Here is a 26,295-nt window from a genome sequence, read left to right as displayed (position 1 = left end):
TATATATATGTGTGTATGTATATATGTATATATATATATGTAACCTCAGCCCCAAGCCAATTTATGACCAATAATTCTGAAACTCTGTGAACATGTATATCTTCCCAGGACTTATGAAAAAGTCTCTTGGAGCCCTGGTCCTAACTAAACAGGAAGTCGAACAGTTTGGGTCAAAGGGTCATTTTTGGGAGTTTCTAATTGAGAATTTTAAAAACTACTCCTAGGAATTTTGAAGGTTTGCCTTCAGACTTTGTTAATGTCCTTTAAACATTGGAGAGTAAAAGTTATTAAAAGCTTGTGTTTTTGTATATGTTAAAGGGGCGTGGCCAGGCCTCAAAATTTCGCTTCACGCCGTTAATTTACAAACACTAATTTTCACATTGAAAGACCGAAATGCACCAAACTTGGCATGAGTCATCCCTGTTGGATGCCCGACAATCCTCTGTGGTCATGTTCTGAGTTCATAAACACTCTGACCCCAAAGAACAGGAAGTCACTTTTTTTTATTTGGAATCCTCTCCTTCTGACACCCTTGAACTAATCGGGATGATCCTGTGTTAGAAGTAATTTAACAAGTTGGTCTGACTTGCTTTAAAGCGCAAACCGTTTTTGCTGGAGGATGTGGGCATGGCGAATTAAAAAGTGACGCCGTTGCAATACGTTTGGCTCTAAATTGCACAGATTTGAGCCGATGTGTACCAAAATCACAATGATGAGTCATTATCCACCCCTTGAACAGGTTTCCATGATAAGTGGTCAATAGCATCCACAGCACCTCCCACATTATTTTTACAATTACAGCTCAGTGATACATCATCCAATCTGTACCAGATTTATTGTGCTTCATCAGTGAGCACTTCTAGGCACATTGATATTGTGGTTTAACATATGACTCCAGTGCGCCCCCTAGATTATTACAACAGTTAGATCTCAATGATACATCATCTGATCTGTACCAGATTTTTGGTGTCATCAGTAGAGATGCACCAATCCACTTTTTTTTTTTACTTCCGATCCGATCCCGATACCTAGATCTGAGTTTCGGCCTATACCGATCTAGTTCCGATATCATGATCATCATTGATTTTATTGATGAGGCTGTAATAATCTCCTCTCAAGTACAATTTGTTCAAATACAGGTCCTTCTCAAAAAATTAGCATATTGTGATAAAGGTCATTATTTTCCATAATGTAATGATAAAAATTAAACTTTCATATATTTCAGATTTATTGCACACCAACTGAAATATTTCAGGTCTTTAATTGTTTTAATACTGATGATTATGGCATACAGCTCATGAAAACCCAAAATGCCTGTCCCAAAAAATTAGCATATTTCATCCCACCAATGAAAGACAAGTGTTTTTAATACAAAAAACACCAACCTTCAAATAATCATGTTCAGTTATGCACTCAATACTTGGTCGGGAATCTTTTTGCATGAATGACTGCTTCATTGCGGCGTGGCATGGAGGCAATCAGCCTGTGGCACTGCTGAGGTGTTATGGGGGCCCAGGCTGCTTCGATAGCGGCCTTAAGCTCATCCAGAGTGTTGGGTCTTGCGTCTCTCAACTTTCTCTTCACAATATCCCACAGGTTCTCTATGGGGTTCAGATCAGGAGAGTTGGCAGGCCAATTGAGCACAGTAATACCATGGTCAGTAAACCATTTACCAGTGGTTTTGGCACTGTGAGCAGGTGCCAGGTCGTGCTGAAAAATGAAATCTTCATCTCCATAAAGCTTTTCAGCAGATGGAAGCATGAAGTGCTCCAAAATCTCCTGATAGCTAGCTGCATTGACCCTGCGCTTGATAAAACACAGTGGACCAACACCAGCAGCTGACATGGCACCCCAGTGACTGTGGAAACTTGACACTGGACCTCAAGCAATGTGAATTATGTGTCTCCTCTCTTCCTCCAGACTCTGGGACCTTGATTTCCAAAGAAAATGCAAAATTTACTTTAATCAGAGAACATAACTTTGGACCACTCAGCAGCAGTCCCAGGCGAGATGCTTCTGACGCTTCTTGTTCAAAAGTGGCTTGACCTGGGGAATGCGGCACCTGTAGCCCATTTCCTGCACACGCCTGTGCACGGTGGCTCTGGATGTTTCTACTCCAGACTCAGTCCACTGCTTCCGCAGGTCCCCCAAGGTCTGGAATCGGCCCTTCTCCACAATCCTCCTCAAGGTCGTGTCACCTCTTCTCGTTGTGCAGCGTTTTCTGCCACACTTTTCCCTTCCCACAGACTTCCCACTGAGGTGCCTTGATACAGCACTCTGGGAACAGCCTATTTGTTCAGCAATTTCTTTCTGTGTCTTACCCTCTTGCTTGAGGGTGTCAATGATGGCCTTCTGGACAGCAGTCAGGTCGGCAGTCTTACCCATGATTGTGGTTTTGAGTAATGAACAAGGCTGGGAGTTTTTAAAAGCCTCAGGAATCTTTTGCAAGTGTTTAGAGTTACGTCGTTGATTCAGATGGTTAGGTTAATAGCTTGTTTAGAGAACCTTTTCATGATATGCTAATTTTTTGGGACAGGCATTTTGGGTTTTCATGAGCTGTATGCCATAATCATCAGTATTAAAACAATTAAAGACCTGAAATATTTCAGTTGGTGTGCAATGAATCTGAAATATATGAAAGTTTAATTTTTATCATTACATTATGGAAAATAATGACCTTTATCATAAAATGCTAATTTTTTGAGAAGGACCTGTATATGCATGCATGTCCAAAAAGGCAACTTGAGGTAAGTTTTATTAATGTTGGATAAGTTTTAAAGTTAGAATTAAATTCTGCTAACACAAAACATGTTTCTTTTTATTCCTAGCTTTAAAGTGGATATTAAAGTGATTAATTTAAGTGATTGTTTAAAGTTGTTTTATATTTTATAAGGGGCAGATATAAGAATTTTTTCTTCTTTCTGCACAGTTTTCATTCAATGTTTTCTTTTTGATGATTTTTATTTTTATTTTGTTTCATTTAAATGAATGAATAAATGAATTAAATTAAATGTTAAATGGCTTCAAACATCTGCTAAGTTCATGGCATAAACCAACAGACATGTTCCTGTTTTTATTATTTTACATCACTTTATAATGTAGCTGTTTGTTTTTAATATATATAATTTTCAAATCATATGTTTTTTCTGATTGTCCACTGTTGTACTGATATCTCCTGGAGGGTAAACTACATCTTGGCTGCAAGTATCAAGCTGCAAAATCCTTCGTTTTCTACAACTGAAAGTGGTTGATCATTAATTATGATTTAAGTTTAGCAACTTTTCGGTAAAAATTTGAGCTCCGTGGTTTCAGCGACGTCTACTTCTTGTTCAATCCGAAGCAGGCAGCCTGATTTGGGGCAGCCGCGCTCAGTCTGTCTCTCCTTAGAGACGGGCAGACTAAGCGGGGCAGATTGGACGCGGCTGGCCGGTGTCTAGTCGCCTCTTTCGTTTTGACCAAAGAGTAGTGCCCCGCTGAAGCCACAGAGCTCAAATGTCTATCGTAAAACTAACTTTAACGTGGTTTAATGTGGCGCTATGGCTCTGCAGACATTGCACGTTGCTGTCTTGTTTTGTGGTGTTTCTAGTGTAAAATACTTCCACACAGCGGACATGTTTCGATCAAAAGTTGGTTAGCAGTTAGCCACAGTGCTGCTAACTCGGCCCTCACGTTGTAGCTGGCTGCAAACTATGAAATGGATTTCTTGAATGTGAGGCGGGTTTTATTACTCTGGGTTCATGAGACACGGAAATCCATTCCATAGTTTGAAGCCAACATGCATCATGGATCGGAAATATCGGCAGGTGAATCGGAAAAATCCGATACGTAAATTATGCTGGTACCTGAGGCCGATACCGATACTGGATCGGATCGGCCCCATCCTTAGTCATCAGTGAGAACTTCGACACGCATTGGTATTGTTTAACTTTTCACTCCAGTGTGCCCCCTACATTATTCAAACTGTTATATCTCAGTAATACATCGTCCGATCTACACAAGATTTAATGTTTGATCAGGGAGCACTTCTAGACACATTGGTGTTATTTAACATTTGACTCCAGTGCGCCCCATATATTATTCCAACAGTTATATCTCAGTTATACATCATTTGATCTACACCAGATTTTTTGTGCTTAATCAGTGAGTACTTGGAGACACATTGGCATGACTTGACTTAAGCCCAGCCCACTCATAGAAGAAAATTATGATTATTGGGTGTCTCTTCCAGCTTGCCACTGTGTAAGGTATAAGACTAAAACCGCATTTGCTAACTGTTGATTACCACATATGACATGTTGAAAAGCCTAAACGAAATCCTATACATTCGTTATAAAACAGGAAATGACAATAACTCCTGTCTGGAAGGTCAGATTTTAGCCAAACTTGTAAGGCTTGCAGCTGGACTCATACTGATATGGGTGGAAGATTATTTCAAAGATTCGGCATATGCGCACCCTAGTGGACGCATGCAGGAATGGCATGAGAGTGTTCACAATGGCGACTGGGAGGCGTTGCTGGAGCTCCCCCGGTCGCAAGTGATGAGAGATTTGGCAAATGCGCAACCTGGTGAACGTGTGTGGGATAGGCATGAGAGTGTTCACAATTGTGACTGGGTAGAGTCACTGGAGCTCCCACGGTTGCCGTAAGGCCGGAGCAGCGCTTTGCTGCGAGGGCCTCCTATGCTCATTGCAGCTTTAATTAGGCCCAAGCAGCAAAGTGCTTCAAAGGCCTATTGTAATCGCTCTGTTCATTATGTGAAGGCCTGTTGTAATCGCTCTGTTCATTAGGCCCGAGCAGCAATTTTTCCGATAAATTAATTGGCCTTTTGGAGGCCTAAACGTATCTAAAAAACTCGCCAAATTTGGCAGGCATATCAGGACTGAGTGAAAATTGCGTATTTTAAGGGTGTCGCAAAAATCGCAACATAAACGGCTTAACAGTGCCACCTGGAAAATTTCAAAATACCCTCTGCCTTAACCTTACTTTCTCGTAGAAGCATGAAATTTGGTACACTTTTCTAACTCCCCAAGATGCACAGAAAACCCTCTGACACCAATGCTGTACAATAAACTTCACAAACAAGAAATTAACAAAATATAAAACAAACAAATACATTAAAACATGGCAACATACGAAGACTTAGAGTTTAAAATATACAATGTTGAAGATGAGATTGATACAAGTTTTTTCCCTGAAATAAAAGACTGTGAATATTACAATGAAGAACAGTTAAATGACATCAATATAACTAATGGAGGTCTCTCTATTATTCACTTTAAGAGTAGAAGTTTAAATGCAAATATATCCAAAATAACAGATTATTTAAAACAGCTAAACAGAACCTTTACAATAATAGCACTGTCAGAGACATGGCTCAACGATGAAAACACAACTAATGTTCACATGGAAGGGCATGAATTATATTATGTGAACAGAAGCAACAAAAGAGGTGGTGGAGTGGCTCTATTTGTCAAAAATGAAATAAAATGTAAATTAATTAATGAAATGTCAATAGTTGTTGATAATATCATGGAAATAATAACAATAGAAATAATAAACAAGAATGATAAAAACATATTGATAAGTTGTGTATATCGATCTCCAGGATCAAATATAAAAATATTCACCGATAAAATCGTACAATTATTGGACAAGAGTTTTAATAAAAGCATTTTTTTCTGTGGAGATTTTAATATTGACCTGGGAAATAAAACAGATTCAAATAACATCAGTACATTTACAAATTCATTGTATAGTTTAAATCTTTATCCGTTAATATCAAAACCAACAAGAATTACAACTCGTAGTGCTACAATAATCGATAATATTTTCACAAATGTAACAAATGGGGATGTGATGGGAGGTATTTTAATGAGTGATTTGAGTGATCACTTACCAGTTTTCATGATTTATAAAAATGATCAAAGCATTACAAAAGAAATTACAATTAAGGAAAAAACAATAAACACATCAACAAAAGCAATGGACAAATTAAAAGATGATTTACATAAACAAAGCTGGAAAGACGTGTATGTTGATGATGTGAACAGATCATATGATGAGTTTATGAATATTTTGGGAGCTCTGTATGAAAAGAATTGTGTGCAAAATAATTGTACAAAGAGAAATGTTGTTGATCAACCATGGATGACGAAAGGGTTGAGAAATGCTTGTAAAAAAAAGAATTGTTTGTATACATGTTTCTTGAAATTGAGAACACAAGAGGCCGAAGAGAAATATAAGAAGTATTAAAATAAATTAGTAGCGATTATAAGGAAACACAAGAAGGAATATTATAGTGATTTATTAAATAAAAGTAATGGTGATATGAAAGCTACATGGCGAGTAATAAATAGTGTTCTGAAAAGTCATAAAGCAAAAACAGGTATTTCACAATATTTTTTGAAGGATGACAGTGAAATCCATGATGAAAATGAAATTGTAATTGGATTTAATCATCATTTTGTGAACGTTGGATCAAGCCTTGCTGCTAAAATACCAAAAGTAGACAATAATGTGAACCATTCAGTTATAAGTTGTGACAACAGTATTTTTCTTAATGGAACTGACAAAGAAGAAATAATGAATGTTGTAAAAAATCTTACAGATAAAAGATCAAAAGACTGGGTGGACATGGATATGATGTTTGTAAAGGACATAATGAATTATGTTATCGAGCCGTTTACATATATTTGTAATTTATCATTTTCAAAAGGAATATTTCCAGACAATATGAAAGTAGCTAAGGTAGTTCCTCTCTTTAAAATGGTGATAAATGTGTGTTCAATAATTATAGACAAATATCCTTATTACCACAGTTCTCAAGAATTCTAGAAAAACTGTTTGTGACCAGATTAGATAAATTTATTACTAAACAAAACATTCTAAGTAGTAGTCAGTATGGGTTTAGAGCAAAAAACTCTACATCAATGGCTCTCATGGAAATAATAGAACAAATAACTACTGCTGTCGATCAAAAACAATATTGTGTTAGTATTTTTGTTGATTTAAAAAAAGCATTCGATACTATTGACCACACTATTCTCCTTGAAAAATTAAATAAATATGGTATAAGAGGACCAGCATTACACTGGGTATCTAGCTATTTAAAAGATAGGAAACAGTTTGTACAAATAAATGGTGTAAGATCTGACCTGTGCAATATCACTTGTGGAGTTCCTCAAGGCTCTGTACTTGGACCAAAGTTATTTATTTTATATGTGAATGACTTAGTGAATGTATCAGGACTCCTCAAATGTGTCCTTTTTGCAGATGACACCACATTTTTTTGTTTGGGTAAAGATGTAAAACGGATGTTGGAATTGATGAAGACAGAATTTGATAAAATACAAACTTGGTTTAAACTTAATAAATTATCATTAAATTTAGATAAAACTAAATACATGATATTTAGTAACAAAAAGAGAACTGTTGATGATCCATTTAAAATTGAGGGTGTTGAGATTTGTAGAGTTAATGAGATGACATTTTTGGGTGTAATCATTGATGAACAGCTAACATGGAAAAATCACATAAATTCTGTAAGAACAAAAATATCTAAATCTATTGCAGTACTATACAAAGTCAGGGAATTATTAAATGATAAAGCTCTGTACATGTTGTATAACACAATCATTGTTCCACATTTAAACTATTGCATTGATGTTTGGGGGAAAGCGTGTAAAACATTTACAAAACCTATTTTTATTTTACAGAAAAGAGCTGTAAGAATTATCACCAGAAAGCATTACAGTCACCCATCAAGCACATTATTGTATCAACTGAAGTTATTAAAGTTCCATGATTTGGTAGATTATAGTATTTTATCAGTTATGTATAGGGCTCAAAATCACACATTACCATTAAATATCCAAAGAAATTTTGTTAAAAGACAAAGTTGTTATAATCTTAAGGGGACAGAAATATTTGTCAAACCAAAATTCAGAACTAGTCTGGAGGGAAGGTCTACCTCAATCCAAGGAGTTGGATTGTGGAATGGTCTAGAGCAGTGGTCCCCAAACTACGGCCCGCGGGCCAGATCCGGCCCCCGACCATATTTGGTCCGGCCCCCTGAACAATACCAGAGAGCATTTAGAATTTTTTTCATATATATGTATTTGTATTTGATAATAAAGTTGGACTTTTGCAATAAAATGTTTCTTAGTTATGAACTATTTTCATTATTAAGTAATATAATACTATAAAACATAAGTTAATAACTATTTCATACACGCATATAACGTGACATTCTGTTCCACCCTTGTGTGGTCTGTGCCCCTATCTGGCAACCCCCAGAAAAAAATTCTAAACCCGCCCCTCGCAAAGAGAGAACAGAATAATGGCGAAAAGATTAGGTAAGAGAAAAATTGATTCAGAATGCAGGGCATTTAACCTGCAGTGGACAAACGATTATTTTTTTGTTCAATGCAAAGAAAAGGCTGTCTGTCTCATCTGTCAAGAGGCGGTGGCAGTATTCAAAGAATATAATCTGCGGCGACACTATGAATCCTGCCACAAAGACAAGTATGCTAGCTTGCAAGGCCAAATGCGAGCAGACAAACTCTCAAAGCTAAAAAGTGGACTGTTAGCTCAGCAGAATACATTTGTAGACCAAGCTCAGCTGAACCAGTCATCTGTTCGGGCCAGCTTTCGGGTTGCTCAACTGATAGCAAGCAGCGGTAAACCTTTCACTGATGGAGAGTTTGTCAAGAAATGGATGAACGCTGTCGCGGAGGAGGTGTGTCCTGAGAAGAAAGATGTCTTTAATGCCGTGAGTCTATCAGCGAGTACAATCACCAGACGCATTGAAGAAATCGGGGGTAATGTATATACCCAGCTGCAGCAGAAGACGAAAGAATTTGAATTTTTTTCATTAGCACTGGATGAGAGCACGGACGTGCAGGACACCGCGCAACTGCTCATTTTTGTTTGTGGAGTTAGTGCAAACTTTGAGATCTGCGAGGAGCTGGCAGCCCTCCAAAGTCTCAAAGGGACTACGACGGGGGAGGATATTTTCGGCAAAGTGTACCAAACCATGGAAGAGTTGGACCTGGACTGGTCATAGCTGGCCAGCATCACAACTGACGGGGCTCCTAATATGGTGGGCATGTCTCGGGGTCTAATAGGACGCATGAACCGGGAGATGGAAGAACGAGGTCTCACCGCCCCGCTACAAGTTCACTGCCTAATTCACCAGCAAGCACTGTGCTGCAAAGTGTTGACTTGGGATTCTGTCATGAAGGTTGTGGTGTCATGCATAAACTTCATCAGAGCAAAGGGACTTAAACACAGGCAGTTCCAAGAATTCCTGTCTGAACTGGAATCTGCGCACGGCGATGTGCTGTACTACACAGAGGTCCGATGGTTTAGCCGGGGCAGAGTTTTGAAGCGTTTTTACGAGCTGCTACCTCAAATTAACGCATTTCTTCATTCACAAAACAAAACGGTGCCAGAGTTGATCGACCCAGAATGGAAATGGCACCTCTCATTTTTAACAGACATGACAGAAATGCTGAACAGCTTTAACTTGCAGCTACAAGGCCAGGGGAAACTCATTTGCGAAATGTATTCCCACATAAAAGCATTTGAGGTGAAACTAGAGCTGCTTTTGGGACACGTGAAAAAGCACAGCTTCATCCATCTCCCTGCTACACAAAACCTCTCTGCAGAGAACCCAGCGGTCCCGTTTCCAGCTGAAAAGTGTGTGGAAGCTCTGGAAATGCTGAAGGCGGAGTTCGGTGCGTGATTCCGTGAACTACATGTTTATGCAAAAGAAATCCGTCTTTTCCAGAACCCCTTTGTTGCCGACATTGACGAAGCCCAGCCTTCTTATCAGTTTGAGTTGGCCGAGTTACAGAACTGTGATGTTCTGAAAGACGCGTTCAAGCCCAGCGGTCTCATTGACTTCTATGCCGCCCTCCCAAACGACACGTACCCTAACATCAGAAAACACGCAAGGAAGATGTCCACACTTTTTGGCAGCACATATATTTGCGAGCAAACCTTTTCACGCATGAAACTGCTGAAAACTCCAATGAGATCAAGATTGACAGATGAACACCTGCATCAGTGTTTGAGACTGGCAGTGACTAGAATGGAACCTGAGATTCAACTTCTCACCAGCCAGATACAGGCCCACAGTTCACACTGATGAACATACAAAGGTAAGCTCACTTTTCTGACTTGAATGAGTCATTCTGACTATAAAAAATATAATCATAATAACCCTCTCTGTCAATACCCCAGAGAGGGTTATTTGGTTATTATTTATTTCATAAATAGTGTTATTTACTTCCTGAATTTTGTTCTGTGAAGAACCCAGAGAGGGTTATTTGATTGTGCTTTCTGGAAAACAATACATTTTTACGTTTAGGCACTCCTGCAATCGTCACACTTTTTCTGTTACAAACTGACTCCGGCCCTCCACCAGAGAAGGGAAAAGTTATGTGGCCCTCACAGGAAAAAGTTTGGGGACCCCTGGTCTAGAGAGTGATGTGAAAAATGCCAAGTCAATGTGTACATTTAAGAAAAAGATCAAAACTGAATTGTTAAAAAAGTATATATGAAGTAGATTAGTGTGTGTTTTGTATTAGAATTAGATAAATTAGAAAGTTATTCATTTTGTACTGTTACTTGAAGATTATTATGTCTGAAATAATTGTTTGAAAAAAGGGGCAGATATAATAAGATTTTTTCTTCTTTCTGCTGCCTTTCATTTTAAATCTTTTGTATCTTTTTTTTATATTGTTATGGAATTGTTTTGTACTTTTTTAAAATGAATAAACTATATACCATACCATACCATAAACAGGAGGGTGGCCATTTTGGAATGAATTTCCAAATTTCACACCATTTTTGCGGTTTACAACCTCCGTATTTGAACGAACTTCTCCTAGGGATTTCACTCAATCGGTTTCATTATTGGCCATTTTGTTCATAAGACATGGGGAACGAAAAGTTATCAGAATGGTGCGTTTTTGATCATGTTGAAGGGGCGGGACCAGACCTTAAAGTTTGACATCTCGCGATGAAAACCAAAACGCTAATAGCTCCTACATGAAAACTGTCTAAGACGTCAAACCTTCCATGATTGATCCAGGTCCGGTCCCCTTACAGACTAAATGGTCAAATCATGACATCACTTAAGCCATGCCCACTGAAAACAGGAAGTGTAAAGTTTTACGTTGAAGACATGTTGGTGTAACTTGGTTTCCAACACGGACAGTTTTCGGCGAACTTGAGTCGCACGAAGACTTGGCAGTTATTTTTACACCGGATGTCCTTCCTGACGCAACCACAGACACCGAGCTACCACAGCCCTCTGTGTGGTGCAGAGAGCTGCTATCTAGGACACCCGGAGGAGCAGATGTTGGGGTTAAGGGCCTTGCTCAACAGCCTAGAGTGGGACGAATGAGGGTGGGGGCAGGTGTGGGTGCTTCACCTACCCCACCCACATTTTTGATGTTGTCGGTACCGGGGCTTGAACCGGCGATCTTCCAATCACAGGCCCACCTTCTCTTAACCTCGGCGCCACCACTCCCCTTTATGTAGGTAAACATAAACGTTTTAAAACCTGTTAAAATATACCAGAATGCAGGAAATAGCAGCTACTTTATTCAAAAAGTTATGGGGGAGGACCTACCGACCTCACACCAGTATGTCCCCCCTACAATAAATTTAATGCTAATACCCACTGTGTTGTTCAAGCCAAGAGCCATTGTCAACACTGGGGTGCTAAGGCCCCTAAAAAGGGCTTCTAGAATCACCCCTGGTGTGAAGAAATGAACTGAGAAAAATGAACTTTAAAATTCAACACAACATCATACACATCATGTTTTAATTCTAAAACTAAAACAATTATTATAATATATATGCAACCAGTCTCATATAAAAACCGGGATATTTTTACTGGAGAATACTTTAACTCTTAACAAGTTTGTTGTTGTACTGGCATGGTTACAGCCGACAGTAACTATTTACACAATAAAGTGATGGTTATTCATGTTTCCCTCGATTCCAGTATCCAGCAGGATGTCACAATATAAAAATTGGGATATTTTTACCAGAGAATGTGTGCACTTTAACCAGGAAGAGTTCGGGGAGGGGGGGTGTTTACATTACAACCAGCGAAAGATAATGAAGATTTTAACCTAAAAACCCACATAACAAAGCAGAGCATAATTTTTAAATTAAAAGGTACAAGGTGGGAAAAAATGCGCTATTGAGTGTGTTTATTTACTGATGGTAAACAAAGCCTGACTCCCACTGCAGCTCCACGCTGCAGCTGAGACTAAACATTTTACAAGCAGCACAGCACCAACACAACTCATGAAGTTCAGGGTTATTTGACACTTTCCTGCTCGTTCTGTGAGTTTAATAGACAGGCAGACCGTTACTTCTTACTTTGCGTTGCAAACTATTTTCAGCTACTTGGTTTCTTTGCTGGAGACTTTGCGGCTCCGGTGAAAAGCTACGGCTGGAACAGTTGACTTCTGGGCAATGTAGTTCTTTTGACTTGAGTTAAAGTGAAGGCTTACTGAAAGAAAACTACAAAATAGCTGCACTGTTGTTTTTGTGGTTTTGATATTGTGGTTTAACATATGATTCTAGTGCTTCGCCTAGATTATTCCAACAGTTATATCTCATTGGTACATCAACCTATCCGCACCAGATTTTTGGTGCGTCATCTGTTAGCATTTTTACACACATTGGTATTGTTTAACATTGACTCAAGTGCGCCCCCTAGATTATTTAAACTGTTATATCTCAATGATATATTATCCGATCTGCACCAGATTTTATGTGCGTGATCAGTGAGCACTTATAGACACATTCATATTGTTCTTTGACATTGGACTCAAGTGTGCCCCCTAGATTATTCCAAAATTTATATCTCAGTGATATATCTGATCTGAACCAGATTTTGGGTGTGTCATTAGTGAACACTTATAGACACATTGGTAATGTTTTTTTTAACTTTTGACTCCAGTGCGCCCCGGACATTATTCCAAGTTAAATCTCGGTGAAATATCATCCAATATATACCAGATTTAATGTGCGTGATCAGTGAGCACTTAGACACATTGGTATTGTTCTTTAACGTTTGACTCAAGTGTGCCCCCTACATTATTCCAACAGTTACGTCTCAGTGATGCATAATCCGATAGGAACCAGATTTTTTACACATAATCAGTGAGCACGTCTAGACACATTGATATTGTGGTTTAACATATGACTCAAGTGTGCCCCCTAGAATATTTAATCAGTTATATCTCAGTGGTATATCATCTGATCTACGCCAGATTTTGGGTACGTCATTAGTGAGCACTTCTAGACACTTGTATTGTTTAACTTTTGACTCCAGTGCACCCCATACATTATTCCAACAGTTAAATCTCAGTGAAATATCATTCAATATTTACGAGATTTTATGTGCGTGATCTATGAGCACTTACAAACTGGAAGACTGTTCTGTGGTCAGATGAGTCACGATTTGAAGTTCTTTATGGAACACTGGGATGCCATGTCATCCGGACCAGAGAGGACAAGGATAGCCCAAGTTGTTATCAACGCTCCGTTCAGAAGCCTGCATCACTGATGGTATGGGGTTGCATGAGCGCTTGTGGCATGGGCAGCTTGCATGTCTGGAAAGGCACCATTAATGCAGAGAACTATGTTCAGGTTCTAGAACAACATACAGTGAGGAAAATAAGTATTTGAACACCCTGCGACTTTGCAAGTTCTCCCACTTAGAAATCATGGAGGGGTCTGAAATGTTCATCTTAGGTGCATGTCCACTGTGAGAGACATAATCTAAAAAAAAAATAAAAAAAATCCATAAATCACAATATGATTTTTTAATAATTTATTTGTGTGTTACTGCTACAAATAAGTATTTAAACACGTGTGAAAATCAGTATTAATATTTGGTACAGTAGTGTTTGTTTGCAGTTACAGAGGTCAAAGGTTTCCTGTAGTTTTTCACCAGGTGTGCACACACTGCAGCAGAGATTTTGGACCATTCCTCCACACAGATCTTCTCTAGATCACCAGGTTTCTGGGATGTCGCTGAGAAACACGGAATTTGAGCTCCTTCCAAAGATTTTCTATAAGGTTTAGGTCTGGAGACTGGCTAGGCCACTCCAGAACCTTGATATGCTTCTTACGGAGGCACTCCTTGGTTCTCCTGGCTGTGTGCTTCGGGTCATTGTCATGTTGGAAGACCCAGCCACGACCCATCTTCAATGTTCTAACTGAGGGAAGGAGGTTGTTCCCCAAAATCTCTCACTACATGGCCCCAGTCATCCTCTCCTTAATACAGTGCAGTCGTCCTGTCCCATGTGCAGAAAAACACTCCAAAGCATGATGCTTCCACCCCCATGCTTCACAGTAGGGATGGTGTTTTTGGGATGGTACTCATCATTCTTCGTCCCCCAAACATGGCGAGTGGAATTAAGACCAAAAAGTTCTATTCTGGTCTCATCTGACCACAGAACTTTCTCCCATGACTCCTCTGGATCATCCAAATGGTCATGGGCAAACTTAAGACAGACCTGGAAATGTGCTGATTTAAGCAGGGGAACCTTCCGTGCCATGCATGATTTTAAACTATGACGTCTTAGTGTATTACCCACAGTAACCATGGAAACAGTGGTGCCAGCTCTCTTCAGGTCATTGTCCAGCTCCTCCCGTGTAGTTCTGGGCTGATTCCTCACCTTTCTTAGGATCATTGAAACGCCACGAGGTGAGATCTTGCATGGAGCCCCAGTCTGAGGGAGATTGACAATCATGTTTAGCTTCTTCCATTTTCTAATAATTGCTCAAACAGTTGTTGTTTTTTCACCAAGCTGTTTGGCAATTGCCCCGTAACCCTTTCCAGCCTTGTGGAGGTCTACAATTTTGTCTCTGGTGTCTTTGGACAGCTCTTTGGTCTCAGCCATGTTAGTAGTTGGAGTATTACTGATTGTGTGGGGTGGACAGGTGTCTTTATGCAGCTACCGACCTCAAACAGGTGCTTCTAATTTAGAATAATAAGTGGAGTGGAGGTGGACGTTATAGAGGAGGACTAACAGGTCTTTGAGGGCCAGAACTGTTGCTGATTGGCAGGTGTTCAAATACTTATTTGCAGCAGTAACACACAAATAAATTATTTTAAAAATCATACATTGTGATTTCTGTATTTTTTTTTTTAGATTATGTCTCTCACAGTGGACATGCACCTAAGATGAAAATTTCAGACCCCTCCATGATTTCTTAGTGTGAGAACTTGCAAAGTCGCAGGGTGTTCAAATACTTATTTTCCTCACTGTATGCTCCCATCATCTCTTTCAGGGAAGACTGTATTTTTCAACACGATAATGCCAGACCACATTCTGCAGCAATCACAACATCATGGCTACGTAGGAGAAGGATCCGGGTACTGAAATGGCCAGCCTGAAGTCCAGATCTTTCACCTATAGAGAACATTTAGCGCATCATAAAGAGGAAGGTGCGACAAAGAAGGCCCAAGACGAATGAACAGTTAGAGGCCTGTATTAGACATGAATGGGAGAGCTTTCCTATTTCTAAACTTGATAAACTGGTCTCCTCTGTCCCCAGACGTCTGTTGAGTGTTGTAAGAAGATGGGGGGATGCCACACAGTGGTAAAAATGTACTTGTCCCAACTTTTTGGGGATTTGTTGACGCCATGAAATTTGGAAACAACAGATTTTTCCCTTAAAATTATACATTCTCTCAGTCTAAACATTTGATCTGTGATTTGTGTTCTATTCTGAATAAAATATTAGATGTTGGCACCTCCACATCATTGCATTCAGTTTTTATTCACAATTTGTTTAGTGTCCCAACTTTTTTAAAATCCAGTTTGTATAAACACATTGATATTGTTCTTTAACTCAAGTGCGCCCCTACATTATTCCAACAGTTATATCTCAGTGATACATCGTCCGATCTGAACCTGAGTTTTTGTGCTTCAACAGTGACCATTTGTAGACACATTGGTATTGTTGATTCATGACATCACTTGAGCCCTACCTAGTCAGAGAAAAAACTGTTGATTATTGGATGACACTTCCAGCTTGGCACTGTGTAAGATATTAGACTGAAACTTTGTTCGCTGTTGATTACCACACATGACATGTTACAAAGCATAAAGGAAGTGCTTGTCAAACATTAGTCACAAAACAGGAAGTCAACATAACTCCTGTCTGTAAGGTCATATTTTGCCTATACTTGTAAGACCTGCAACTGGACAAGTAACGAGATGGACGGAAGGCGATGCCCAAGATTCGGGAAATGCGCCCCGTGGTGAATGTGTGCGGGATTGGCACAACAGCATTCGTGATGGCGACTGGGTGGAATAGCTGGAGGTCCTGCGGTCGCCGTAAGGCCGGAGCGGTGCTTTGCTGTGAGGGCCTCTAATGCTGCTTGCAGCTTTAATTGTATTTATTTCCCCTCCATTAATGCTTCGTTTTAGCTTTTCAAAATCTTCTTCTATTGGAATCCCAGTTAAGACTCTTGTGTTCCTATTTTCTCCAAGAATCCTTCTTTCAAACCCAAATTTTTTTACATACATTGTCAATATGCATTGCTTTAATTTTTTGTTCTTCTGTTTTGCATATTATCAGTAGATTACCATCCCTGAAAGTCTTGGCCATTTCCACATCACCTATCTTTTTCTTCAGTTCTCTGGATATCGCTATTGGACTAATGTTAATATGTTCATCCTCCTTTCTAAATTTCAATATCTTTGTTCTCCCCCCTCTCAATCTTCCTGCAATCACTCCTCTCTCCTTAATCTCAAAAAGTGCTCTGTGAGCATGAGACTCACATGCAGGGGAATACACCCTCGAATGGGGGGGGGAGATTTCCTCCCCTCTCGGTTTTATTGGTTCAACTGTAACTTGTTCAGTAATTTCATTGGTCAGATTTTTCTTTGTTTTATTTTATTTTTTTACCTTTGTTTATACGAGTACTCTAATTGAGTCACGAGGGCCCACCCCCCATGAGAGACATATATTGGGCAACTATGTGAGTGCCTGGGTGTGACGAAACTAAATGCTTTTGGCGGCAGGAAGCTCAATAGCCTGTCCACAAAAAAAAAAAAAAAAAAATCTGTAAATTAGCTGAAACACTGTATAAGCCTTGGGGTTCAAAGCCTGTGAAAAAAGGAGCAGCTTATACACCAGAAAGTACAGTAATTGTTTTCACTTCATCAATGTAGAATAAAGTGTAAATTATTGAATTCAAATTATTCAGATTTCAACAAACCGAAATTGCAAAATGTTAATGGGGTCTGAATACTTTCTGAAGATAATGTCGTTGTAAGCGCTCTTGTTTATGTGCCTGATTTTTTTTATTCATTTTGTCATTTACTTACTTTTATGCAGCAGTCAGAGAAGTCCCTCCCCAGGTCCCAACCATGTCGCTTCCAGCAGCACCAACACCCCCAGCTCTGCCTCTGCACCCTCGACCACCTCAGCAGCTCGGCCCTCCTGCTCCTTCACCCCCACCCTGGCTGCCCACTTCAATGAGAACCTTATCAAACATGTGCAGGGGTGGTCTGCAGAGCACGCAGAGAAACAGGTCAGAACCACCTTCAGACTTTATTTTCTCCTCGTTTAACAACTAAACTTTGTTTCTATCAAATCTTCAAGGCGTCAAGGCTACGTGAAGAGGCTCACACGATGGGCAGCATCTGCATGTCCGAGAACTGCACAGAGCTCAAAAACCTGCGCTCGTTGGTCCGAGTTTGTGAAATCCAAGCAACGCTGCGTGAGCAGAGGCAAGAGCACGCTTCTTCTGACTTTTTGTCACAGCATTTTAAACACTCTTCCATCTAATTCTTGTTCCCGCTCTTTCCCATAGGATATTGTTTCTAAGACAGCAAATCAAAGAACTGGAAAAGTTGAAGAATCTGAATTCCTTCATGGGCTGAGAACTTTGGGATGCCATTGGAAAAGAGGAGCTTTGGGAGGGAAAAAGGTGGCAGGAAAAGCCATTGCACATAGTTGAAAGATGGAGAAAGCAGTTGTTCAGTTTCTCTTGAACCCAGTCTTAACACACACATACACACACACACACACCAAGGAATCTGAGATTGGTCTGTTTGAACTGTTGGGCTGGGATACCCCAAAAAAAAGAAATGAGAAGCAATTGTTGTGGGAGGAAGAGTGGGAGGGAGAGGTTGATTTACAAGACATAGTTTTGTGAAAAGCCCACATGTAGATTTCTTGTAGATGTTATCTATGTTGTAAATATGTTTTGTAGATGGAAGCCATGGAAAGCCATGCCTATCAAGCTTTGGACATCCAGACTAATCAGCACCTCGGCAGCTAGCCATTGGCTAGCCTGTCCTTCATTTAACTCATCTGCAAACTTAGAGCTTTGTTCTGTTCATGAATCGTTGGACCACTGAGTTAGTTTCTGTGTAAACAGCAGGATGTAGGAACCAGTACTGGAATCAGTGAAGGTAGTAGTTCTCTTCAGATCTTCTTTCCATCCTGTGTTGGGTTGTGGTGGTGGTGGTGGTGGTGGTGGGGGGGGGTGTAACTCGGGTGTGTCAAACATCCCCTCTGTGCAGAACTGTACTAACTGCTGTCGATGGTTCAGTGATTTGCTTTCAACTTCTGGTGGCCCTGCATTATCCAGTCAGAACAAAACAAACCAGTGCCTGGTTGGTAAACTGAGTGATGTTTTATAAGACAGGAAAAAATGGGATGTAATGGTGTGCTGTTTTGGACCATTCCCTCTAAACACACCCCCCCAGCTTCAACCCTGCCTGTCTTGCCCTCTCCTAAAACATCCTACCTTATTACTAATTTTTTGTTCCTACTGCTTTTGTTTTCTTTACCCTCATTGACTTAGGTGGTACCTCAGTTTCATTCCTTTGTACAGTTGCTAACATGGCCATTGAGTTTAAGACAAATAAGAAAAAAGGGTTTATTTATAAGGGTTGTAGTGATGTGCAGTAAATCCACACAATTTCACCAGTTTTTAGGAGTGCGACAGCAGCTGCAGTCAATCGAAGTTGGGTGTAAGTGGAGTTCCACTTTTAAGACCGTGCGGGGCAACAAGAGGTCAAAAGCTCAAATGTGAAGAAATGTATGTATGATAATAAACATGTTAAAGTAAAGCACTGGTTATTTTCTTGGTGTTAGACTTGGTTCATACGTTAGTGCCTTGTTGAATGTAAACTAACCTGCAGGCCCTGGTTTCTTGGATGATCCGACGAGCAACACAAGATCTTCAACAAGCATGATGCACTCTCAACACCCCCCCCCCCCCACACACACACACACACACACATTTTTTTATTTTATTTTAAACCTCACTGTTGAATAGCAGGGACCTAAGCTGCAGAGCCTGTCCACCTCCTGCCTCATAGTATATTGAACTGAACTGCACCACACATTCAGTAAAGCTGACCACATTGTTGCTTTGTATATTGTTTCCTGAAGTATATTGACAAATGTAATAAAATATGCCTCTCCAGGTGATGTACTTGGGTTTTTAATGGTTACTGAAGCATCAGTTTCCTGCAGCTCGTGTGGTGTGGATTTTAATATTACTGTTACTTTTTTAAATAGATAAGTGTAGTTTAGAGTAAATGTGCAGCTGTCTTGGGAAGCACCCCTCACTAGTGAATTCAAGACAAAAGCCTTGAATGCTAGTGGAAAAAAGCACTCATAAATTAATAAAAATAATAAAATCTGGATTTTTTGTTAAAGGACCTATTGACAAAAGTTGTAAGCTTCAACCACCCAGAGCAAGTATTTTGGCTCGTGAGTTACCATGACATTTTCCATTCATCCATCTTCCTCTTGGAGAAGTGAAACGTCTTCTGTTTCAAATAAAGTCCAGTTGTTTTTTGTATTGAACGCTTTTTGAATTTATCATGTCCTGGATGACTGAGAATCTTCACCAGCACTATCTTCCTCTTGTTTTGAAGTCAGGTGTTCCCAGGCCAATTAAATTCAGTTTATTTATATATCGCCAAATCACAACAAGTTGTCTCAGGGCACTTTACAGGAACATTCACATACATAAAAGCCAATTAGTAAAGTTCTCTAAGGAATCCAGCAGACAAGTTGAATCTTGGCTTTGTTGCGGTTTCCCATCCTGAGCTAGCACGGTGGCAACAGCGAAAAGGAAAAATTCCCTTTTCAAAGGAAGAAACCTCCAGCAGGACAAGCGGCCATCTGCTTTGACCGGCTGGTTTGAGAGGACAGAAAGGAGAGACAAATGAACACAGAATGGTAGGTCCAGATATAGGTCCAAATGTACATGAAAGACAAAAATAAAACGCATTAAGGATAGAAAAAATAATTACAAATACAAAAGTTGAGCAGAGTAAGTAAAGACCGTAGCAGAGTGAAAAAGTGTGGTCAGTTTGTCCTCCAGCAGTCCAAGCCTATAGCAGCATAATATAAGGGATAGCTCAGGAAACCCAAGCTGACCCTAACTATTGGATTTAGCAAAAAGGTTGAGTCTTATGCCCAGTCTTAAAACTGGATACTGTGTCAGCCTCACGGACAGAGATTGGAAGTTGGTTCCACAAGAGGAGCCTGATAACTGAAAGCTCTGCCTCCCATTCTGTTTTTGGAAACTCTAGGAACCACGAGTAAACCTTCAGCCTGAGAGCGAGTGCTCTGTTAGGAAAATATGGAACAATAAGATCTGTAATATAAGACTGAGATGGGTTGTTGAGGGCTTTGTAGGATAAAGTAAGCTTTTGAATTCAATTCTGGACTTGACAGGGAGCCAATGGAAAGAAACTACAGAGATATATCTCCTACTAACTCAAGACTGGCAGCAGCATTTTGAATTAACCAAAGGTGTTTTAAAGCAAGTATTTGGACACCCAGATAATAAACCATTGCAATAGTCCAGTCTAGACGTGACAAATGCATGAACCAGTTTTTCTGCATAATTTTTAGATGTTTCTAATTTTAGTGATATTACGCAGGTGGAAAAAGGCAGTTCTAGTAACGTTTTTAATGTGGGGGATAAAAGACATGTCCTGATGAAAAATAACACCAAGCTTTTTAACATTAGAGCTGGAGGCCAGATTAATGCCATCTAAGGAGGGCGAAAGACTGAAAAATTAATTCCTATGGTGCTCGGGTCCAAAAACCAAAACCTCAGTCTTGTCTGTGTTTAAAAGGAGAAAATTAAGGGTCATCCAGGTTTTTATGTCTTTAAGACATGCTTGTAGTCTAAGTAACTGATTGGATTCATTGGGTTTTATGGTCAAATAGAATTGCATGTCATCAGCATTACAATGAAAATGTATCCCAGATGACTATGTTTAATAACTTTACCAAATGGCATTCATTCATTCATTCAACCCTTATTTAAACAGATAAATCACATTGAGCCTCGAAAATTCATTTACAAGTGAGACCTGTTTGGACAGACAAAAACAGTGGTTAATTGGACACATGTAGGAGTTGGAGGCAAAAAAAATTCCTATCAGACTTTTTTTTTTTCCTGCCTGAGAAAAAAAACCACCTCTAATATTAAAAAAAAACACCTTGCACAAACAAGCACATATTTGCATAGACAATCTGCAGACGGGGGAGACGAGAGCAGTCAGCAATGTTCATAGATGCTCTCGAGGTCACTGTAAGAGTTCTGATAAGGATGGAATAATCAGTCAATGTCCTCCAGTGAGATCCATAAACATTCTTGAGGGATGTCGAGGAATGGCCAAGAAAAACGTCTATGAGATCCGAGTCCTGAAATGATGACACAAGTTTATTCAGCTGGTTTCATCTGCTTATCAGTTGGAAATTCCTCAGGGAGGGGGGTGGTGAGTGTCAGATCACATGTTCTCCAAGCAAATCCAGATAAGATGGCCTTCAAGGGAGCCAAATTCAGATAAACACAGTTGTTTTGGGGATAGGCAGAACTTAATGACATCTACCTTGAGTCTGTGTTGGTCAACTCGTTTCCGAAATGTCCAAATTACAGGTCCTTATCAAAAAATTAGCATATTGTGATAAAGATCATTATTTTCCATAATGTAATGATAAAAAATGAAACTTTCATATATTTCAGATTCATTGCACACCAACTGAAATATTTCAGGTCTTTGTTTTAATACTGATGATTATGGCATACAGCTCATGAAACCCCAAAATGCTTGTCCCAAAAAATTAGCATATTTCATCCCATTAATGAAATACAAGTGTTTTTAATACAAACAACGCCAACCTTCAAATAATCATGTTCAGTTATGCACTCAATACTTGGTTGGGAATCCTTTTGCATGAATGACTGCTTCAATGTGGCGTGGCATGGAGGCAATCAGCCTGTGGCACTGCTGAGGTGTTATGGAGGCCCAGGATGCTTCGATAGCGGCCTTAAGCTCATCCAGAGTGTTGGGTCTTGCGTCTCTCAACTTTCTCTTCACAATATCCCACAAGTTCTCTATGGGGTTCAGGTCAGGAGAGTTGGCAGGCCAATTGAGCACAGTAATACCATGGTCAGTAAACCATTTACCAGTGGTTTTGGCACTGTGAGCAGGTGTCAGGTCGTGCTGAAAAATGAAATCATCTCCATAAAGCTTTTCAGCAGATGGAAGCATGAAGTGCTCCAAAATCTCCTGATAGCTAGCTGCATTGACCCTGCCCTTGATAAAACACAGTGGACCAACACCAGCAGCTGACATTGCACCCCAGACCATCACTGACTGTGGGTGCTTCACACTGGACTTCTGGCATTTTTGGCATTTCCTTCTCCCCAGTCTTCCTCCAGACTCTGGCACCTTGATTTCCGAATGACATGCAAAATTTGCTTTCATCCGAAAAAAGTACTTTGGACCACTGAGCAACAGTCCAGTGCTGCTTCTCTGTAGCCCAGGTCAGGCGCTTCTGCCGCTGTTTCTTTTTCAAAAGTGGCTTGACCTGGGGAATGCGGCACCTGTAGCCCATTTCCTGCACACGCCTGTGCACAGTGGCTCTGGATGTTTCTACTCCAGACTCAGTCCACTGCTTCCACAGGTCCCCCAATGTCTGGAATCGGCCCTTTTCCACAATCCTCCTCAGGGTTCGGTCACCTCTTCTCGTTGTGCAGCGTTTTCTGCCACACTTTTCCCTTCCCACAGACTTCCCACTGAGGTGCCTTGATACAGCACTCTGGGAACAGCCTATTCGTTCAGCAATTTCTTTCTGTGTCTTACCCTCTTGCTTGAGGGTGTCAATGATGGCCTTCTGGACAGCAGTCAGGTCGGCAGTCTTACCCATGATTGCGGTTTTGAGTAATGAACAAGGCTGGGAGCTTTTTAAAGCCTCAGGAATCTTTTGCAGGTGTTTAGAGTTACGTTGTTGATTCAGATGGTTAGGTTAATAGCTTGTTTAGAGAACCTTTTCATGATATGCTAATATTTTGGGACAGGCATTTTGGGTTTTCATGAGCTGTATGCCATAATCATCAGTATTAAAACAATTAAAGACCTGAAATATTTCAGTTGGTGTGCAATGAATCTGAAATATATGAAAGTTTCATTTTTATCATTACATTATGGAAAATAATGACCTTTATCACAATATGCTAATTTTTTGAGAAGGACTTGTACATGGCCACACCAATGGAACGTGACTGAGTAAAATCCCCAAGATCTGATCCATTCAGCCCAAAGCATTTGAATCCGGGTACTTGAGACACAAACCAAGCCATCAAAAAGGCTAGCAGCGTGATCGGATCCAAATTTGCTGCCGACGACTTCCTTGATTGTAAATAAAACTAGCAACCAGCCGAATCCAAAAAGCAGGAACCAGTTATCGTAAATCCAATTAAATATGCGTCCTTAAAATCCACAGATGGCAGCAGAGATAGACCAAGTCTTCCAGTCGATGAGATATCCAGCTGCGTGCGTGCCAACAGGGCAAATGGGCTCACCTAAAGCCTGTTTTCTCTTCGAGGAAATGTTGTAAATTGAGTTGATGGACCAACTGATCAAAACAAGTCCATAATTATGGTTCGGAAGATAGGCAAGAGAGGTTCACAAGCAGTTTCACAGACAGACAGACAGCAGCAAAGCAAACTGGAGAGGGAAGGGAGAAGCGTGCAATCTCGGCGAGAGCAAGTGGTGAAGTGACAGCATATATAAAGTAAAGTGTATTGGTCCAAGCACTGAGCCCAGAGGAACTCCATGACTAACTTTGGTGTATGAAGATTTATTTGCATTTACAAACTGGAATCTATCAGATAGATATGATTTAAACCATTTTAGAGCTATTTCTGTAATCCCAATATTATAGTAAATATTGTGATCAACTGTATCAAATGCAGCACTGACGTCTAACAGGACCAGTATAGACACAAATTCATTGTCTGAGGCCATGAGAAGATCATTAGTGACTTTTACTAGTGCTGCTTCTGTGCTATAATGAGCTCTAAACCCTGACTGATGCTCTTCAAACAGATTCTTTGTAGATGTTCACACAACTGACCTGTAAATATTTTCTCTAGAATTTTTTAGATGAAAGTTAGGTTAGATATAGGTCTATAGTTGGCCATAATTTCTGGATCAAGGTCAGATTTCTTAAGTAAAGGTTTAATTACAGCAACCTTAAAGCGCTGTGGTACGTAACCATTCATTAAAGATAAATTAAGTAGCTCCAAAATGTGGACATTAATTAGGGGAAATACCTCTTTAAACTGTCTGGTTGGGATGGGCTCTAGCAGACATGGATGATTTGGACGAGGCTATTATTTCTGACAATTCAGAGAGCTCAACAGCACAAAAACTGTCCAAACACAGATCAGTCTCCAGTGAAATTTTTAAAGTTGTCTCATCTGACAGGACTAGGGGGTAGTAGCAGTAAACTTCTCAAGTGGACCAACCAGTTTGATGGAGCTAACATGGTTTCTGGGAGCCGTCCTGTCCTCTGTTGACTCCTCCCAGGCAGGCAGCCACAGCCAAAGTGCTTCAAGGCAACAAAGTTCATGCTCAATCATCCATGTATCTAATCCAGTAATTCTCAGTCAGGTCATCTGGACAGTGTATTTTTTATACAGACGTTTTGCCCTCTATCCGGATGCCTTCAATAGTCTGAGGAGTTCCAGTAAATTTCTTATGTGGACCAATCAATTTGCTGGAGCTAAGATGATTTCTGGGGGGCGTCCTGTCACCCGTTGACTCCTCTCAGGTAGGCAGCAACAGCCAAAGTTGTTCAAGGCAACAAAGTACATGCTCAATCATCCAAGTATCAAATCCAATCTAAAAAAGTTCAGTCTGGTCCTCTGGACATTCAAAAAATTTAAAAAATAAACAAAGCAAAAAAAATGTAGATACGTTTCGTTTTTCATCCAAAAGACTTCCTCAGTCTGAGGTGCTGTATTCAGCTCAGTCTCTTAAATAGCACCTTCTCAGAGTGGATCAACCAGTTTGCTGCTGACAACCAAAACCAGTTGCTCACATGGTCAAGAAAGACCATCAGCCTAACAATGGATCATTGGCACACTGATGGCTGTTTACTATTCACAGGGGGTTGAATGATACTAGCAATAACAGGATTGTAAGAGGGGGACAGTTGAACCTGGAGGCCTCCACCCCTGTTTAACGATGGACGGTTTCTTTTCACAAAGATGGCCTCCTTTACTCCTCTCTCAGACCAGCGTTCCTCTCTGTCCAGGATTTGAACATCTTCATCCCTGAAAGAGTGACCGCTGGCCTGGAGATGAGTGTAGACAGCAGAATCCTGGCCTGATGATGTTGATCTTCTGTGATGGGCCATCCTTTTTGGCCAGTGGCTGTTTAGTTTCCCCAATGTAAGACTGATCACAGCCCTCCTGACACTGAACAGCATACACAATATTACTCTGTTTGTGCCGGGGGACTGGATCTTTGGGATGAACCAGTCTTTGCCGTAAGGTATTTTGGGGTTTAAAAGCCACTGGGACGTTATGTTTAGAAAATACCCCAAAATACATTACGGCAAAGACTGGTTCATCCCAAAGATCCAGTCCCCCGGCACGAACAGAGTAATATTGTGTATGTTGTTCAGTGTCAGGAGGGCTGTGATCAGTCTTACATCGGGGAATTTAAACAGCCATTGGCCAAAAGGATGGCCATGGAAGGAAGATGTTCAAATCCTGGACAGAGAGGAACGCTGTTTGAGAGAGGAGTAAAGGAGGCCATCTTTGTGAAAATAAACCTTCCATCGTTAAACAGGGGTGGAGGCCTCCGGGTTCAACTGTCTCCCACTTACAATGTTGTTATTGCTAGTATGTCAACCCCCTGTGAATAGAAAACAACCATCATTGTGCTAATAATCCATTGTTAGGCT

General features: G+C 40.2%; 1 protein-coding gene across 1 annotated transcript in view; it reads left to right on the top strand.

Moving 5' to 3' along the window:
• waca (WW domain containing adaptor with coiled-coil a) overlaps positions 1-18,385 on the top strand; it is a gene marked incomplete at its 5' end in the record, with an annotated part of 180,048 nt that extends 161,663 nt beyond the window's left edge. The window contains 3 exon segments of the mRNA XM_037693922.1: positions 17,389-17,584; positions 17,656-17,783; positions 17,867-18,385. Coding sequence (XP_037549850.1) covers positions 17,389-17,584; positions 17,656-17,783; positions 17,867-17,936 — 394 coding nt within the window.
• Positions 18,386-26,295: the final 7,910 nt, after the last annotated feature.

Source organism: Nematolebias whitei, chromosome 20 (genome assembly GCF_014905685.2).
Source record: "Nematolebias whitei isolate Nwh7 chromosome 20, NemWhi1, whole genome shotgun sequence".
NCBI classification, from domain to species: domain Eukaryota; kingdom Metazoa; phylum Chordata; class Actinopteri; order Cyprinodontiformes; family Rivulidae; genus Nematolebias; species Nematolebias whitei.
The sequence above is the reverse complement of the archived record's forward strand: the minus strand, read 5'-3'. Positions and strand labels throughout refer to the sequence as shown.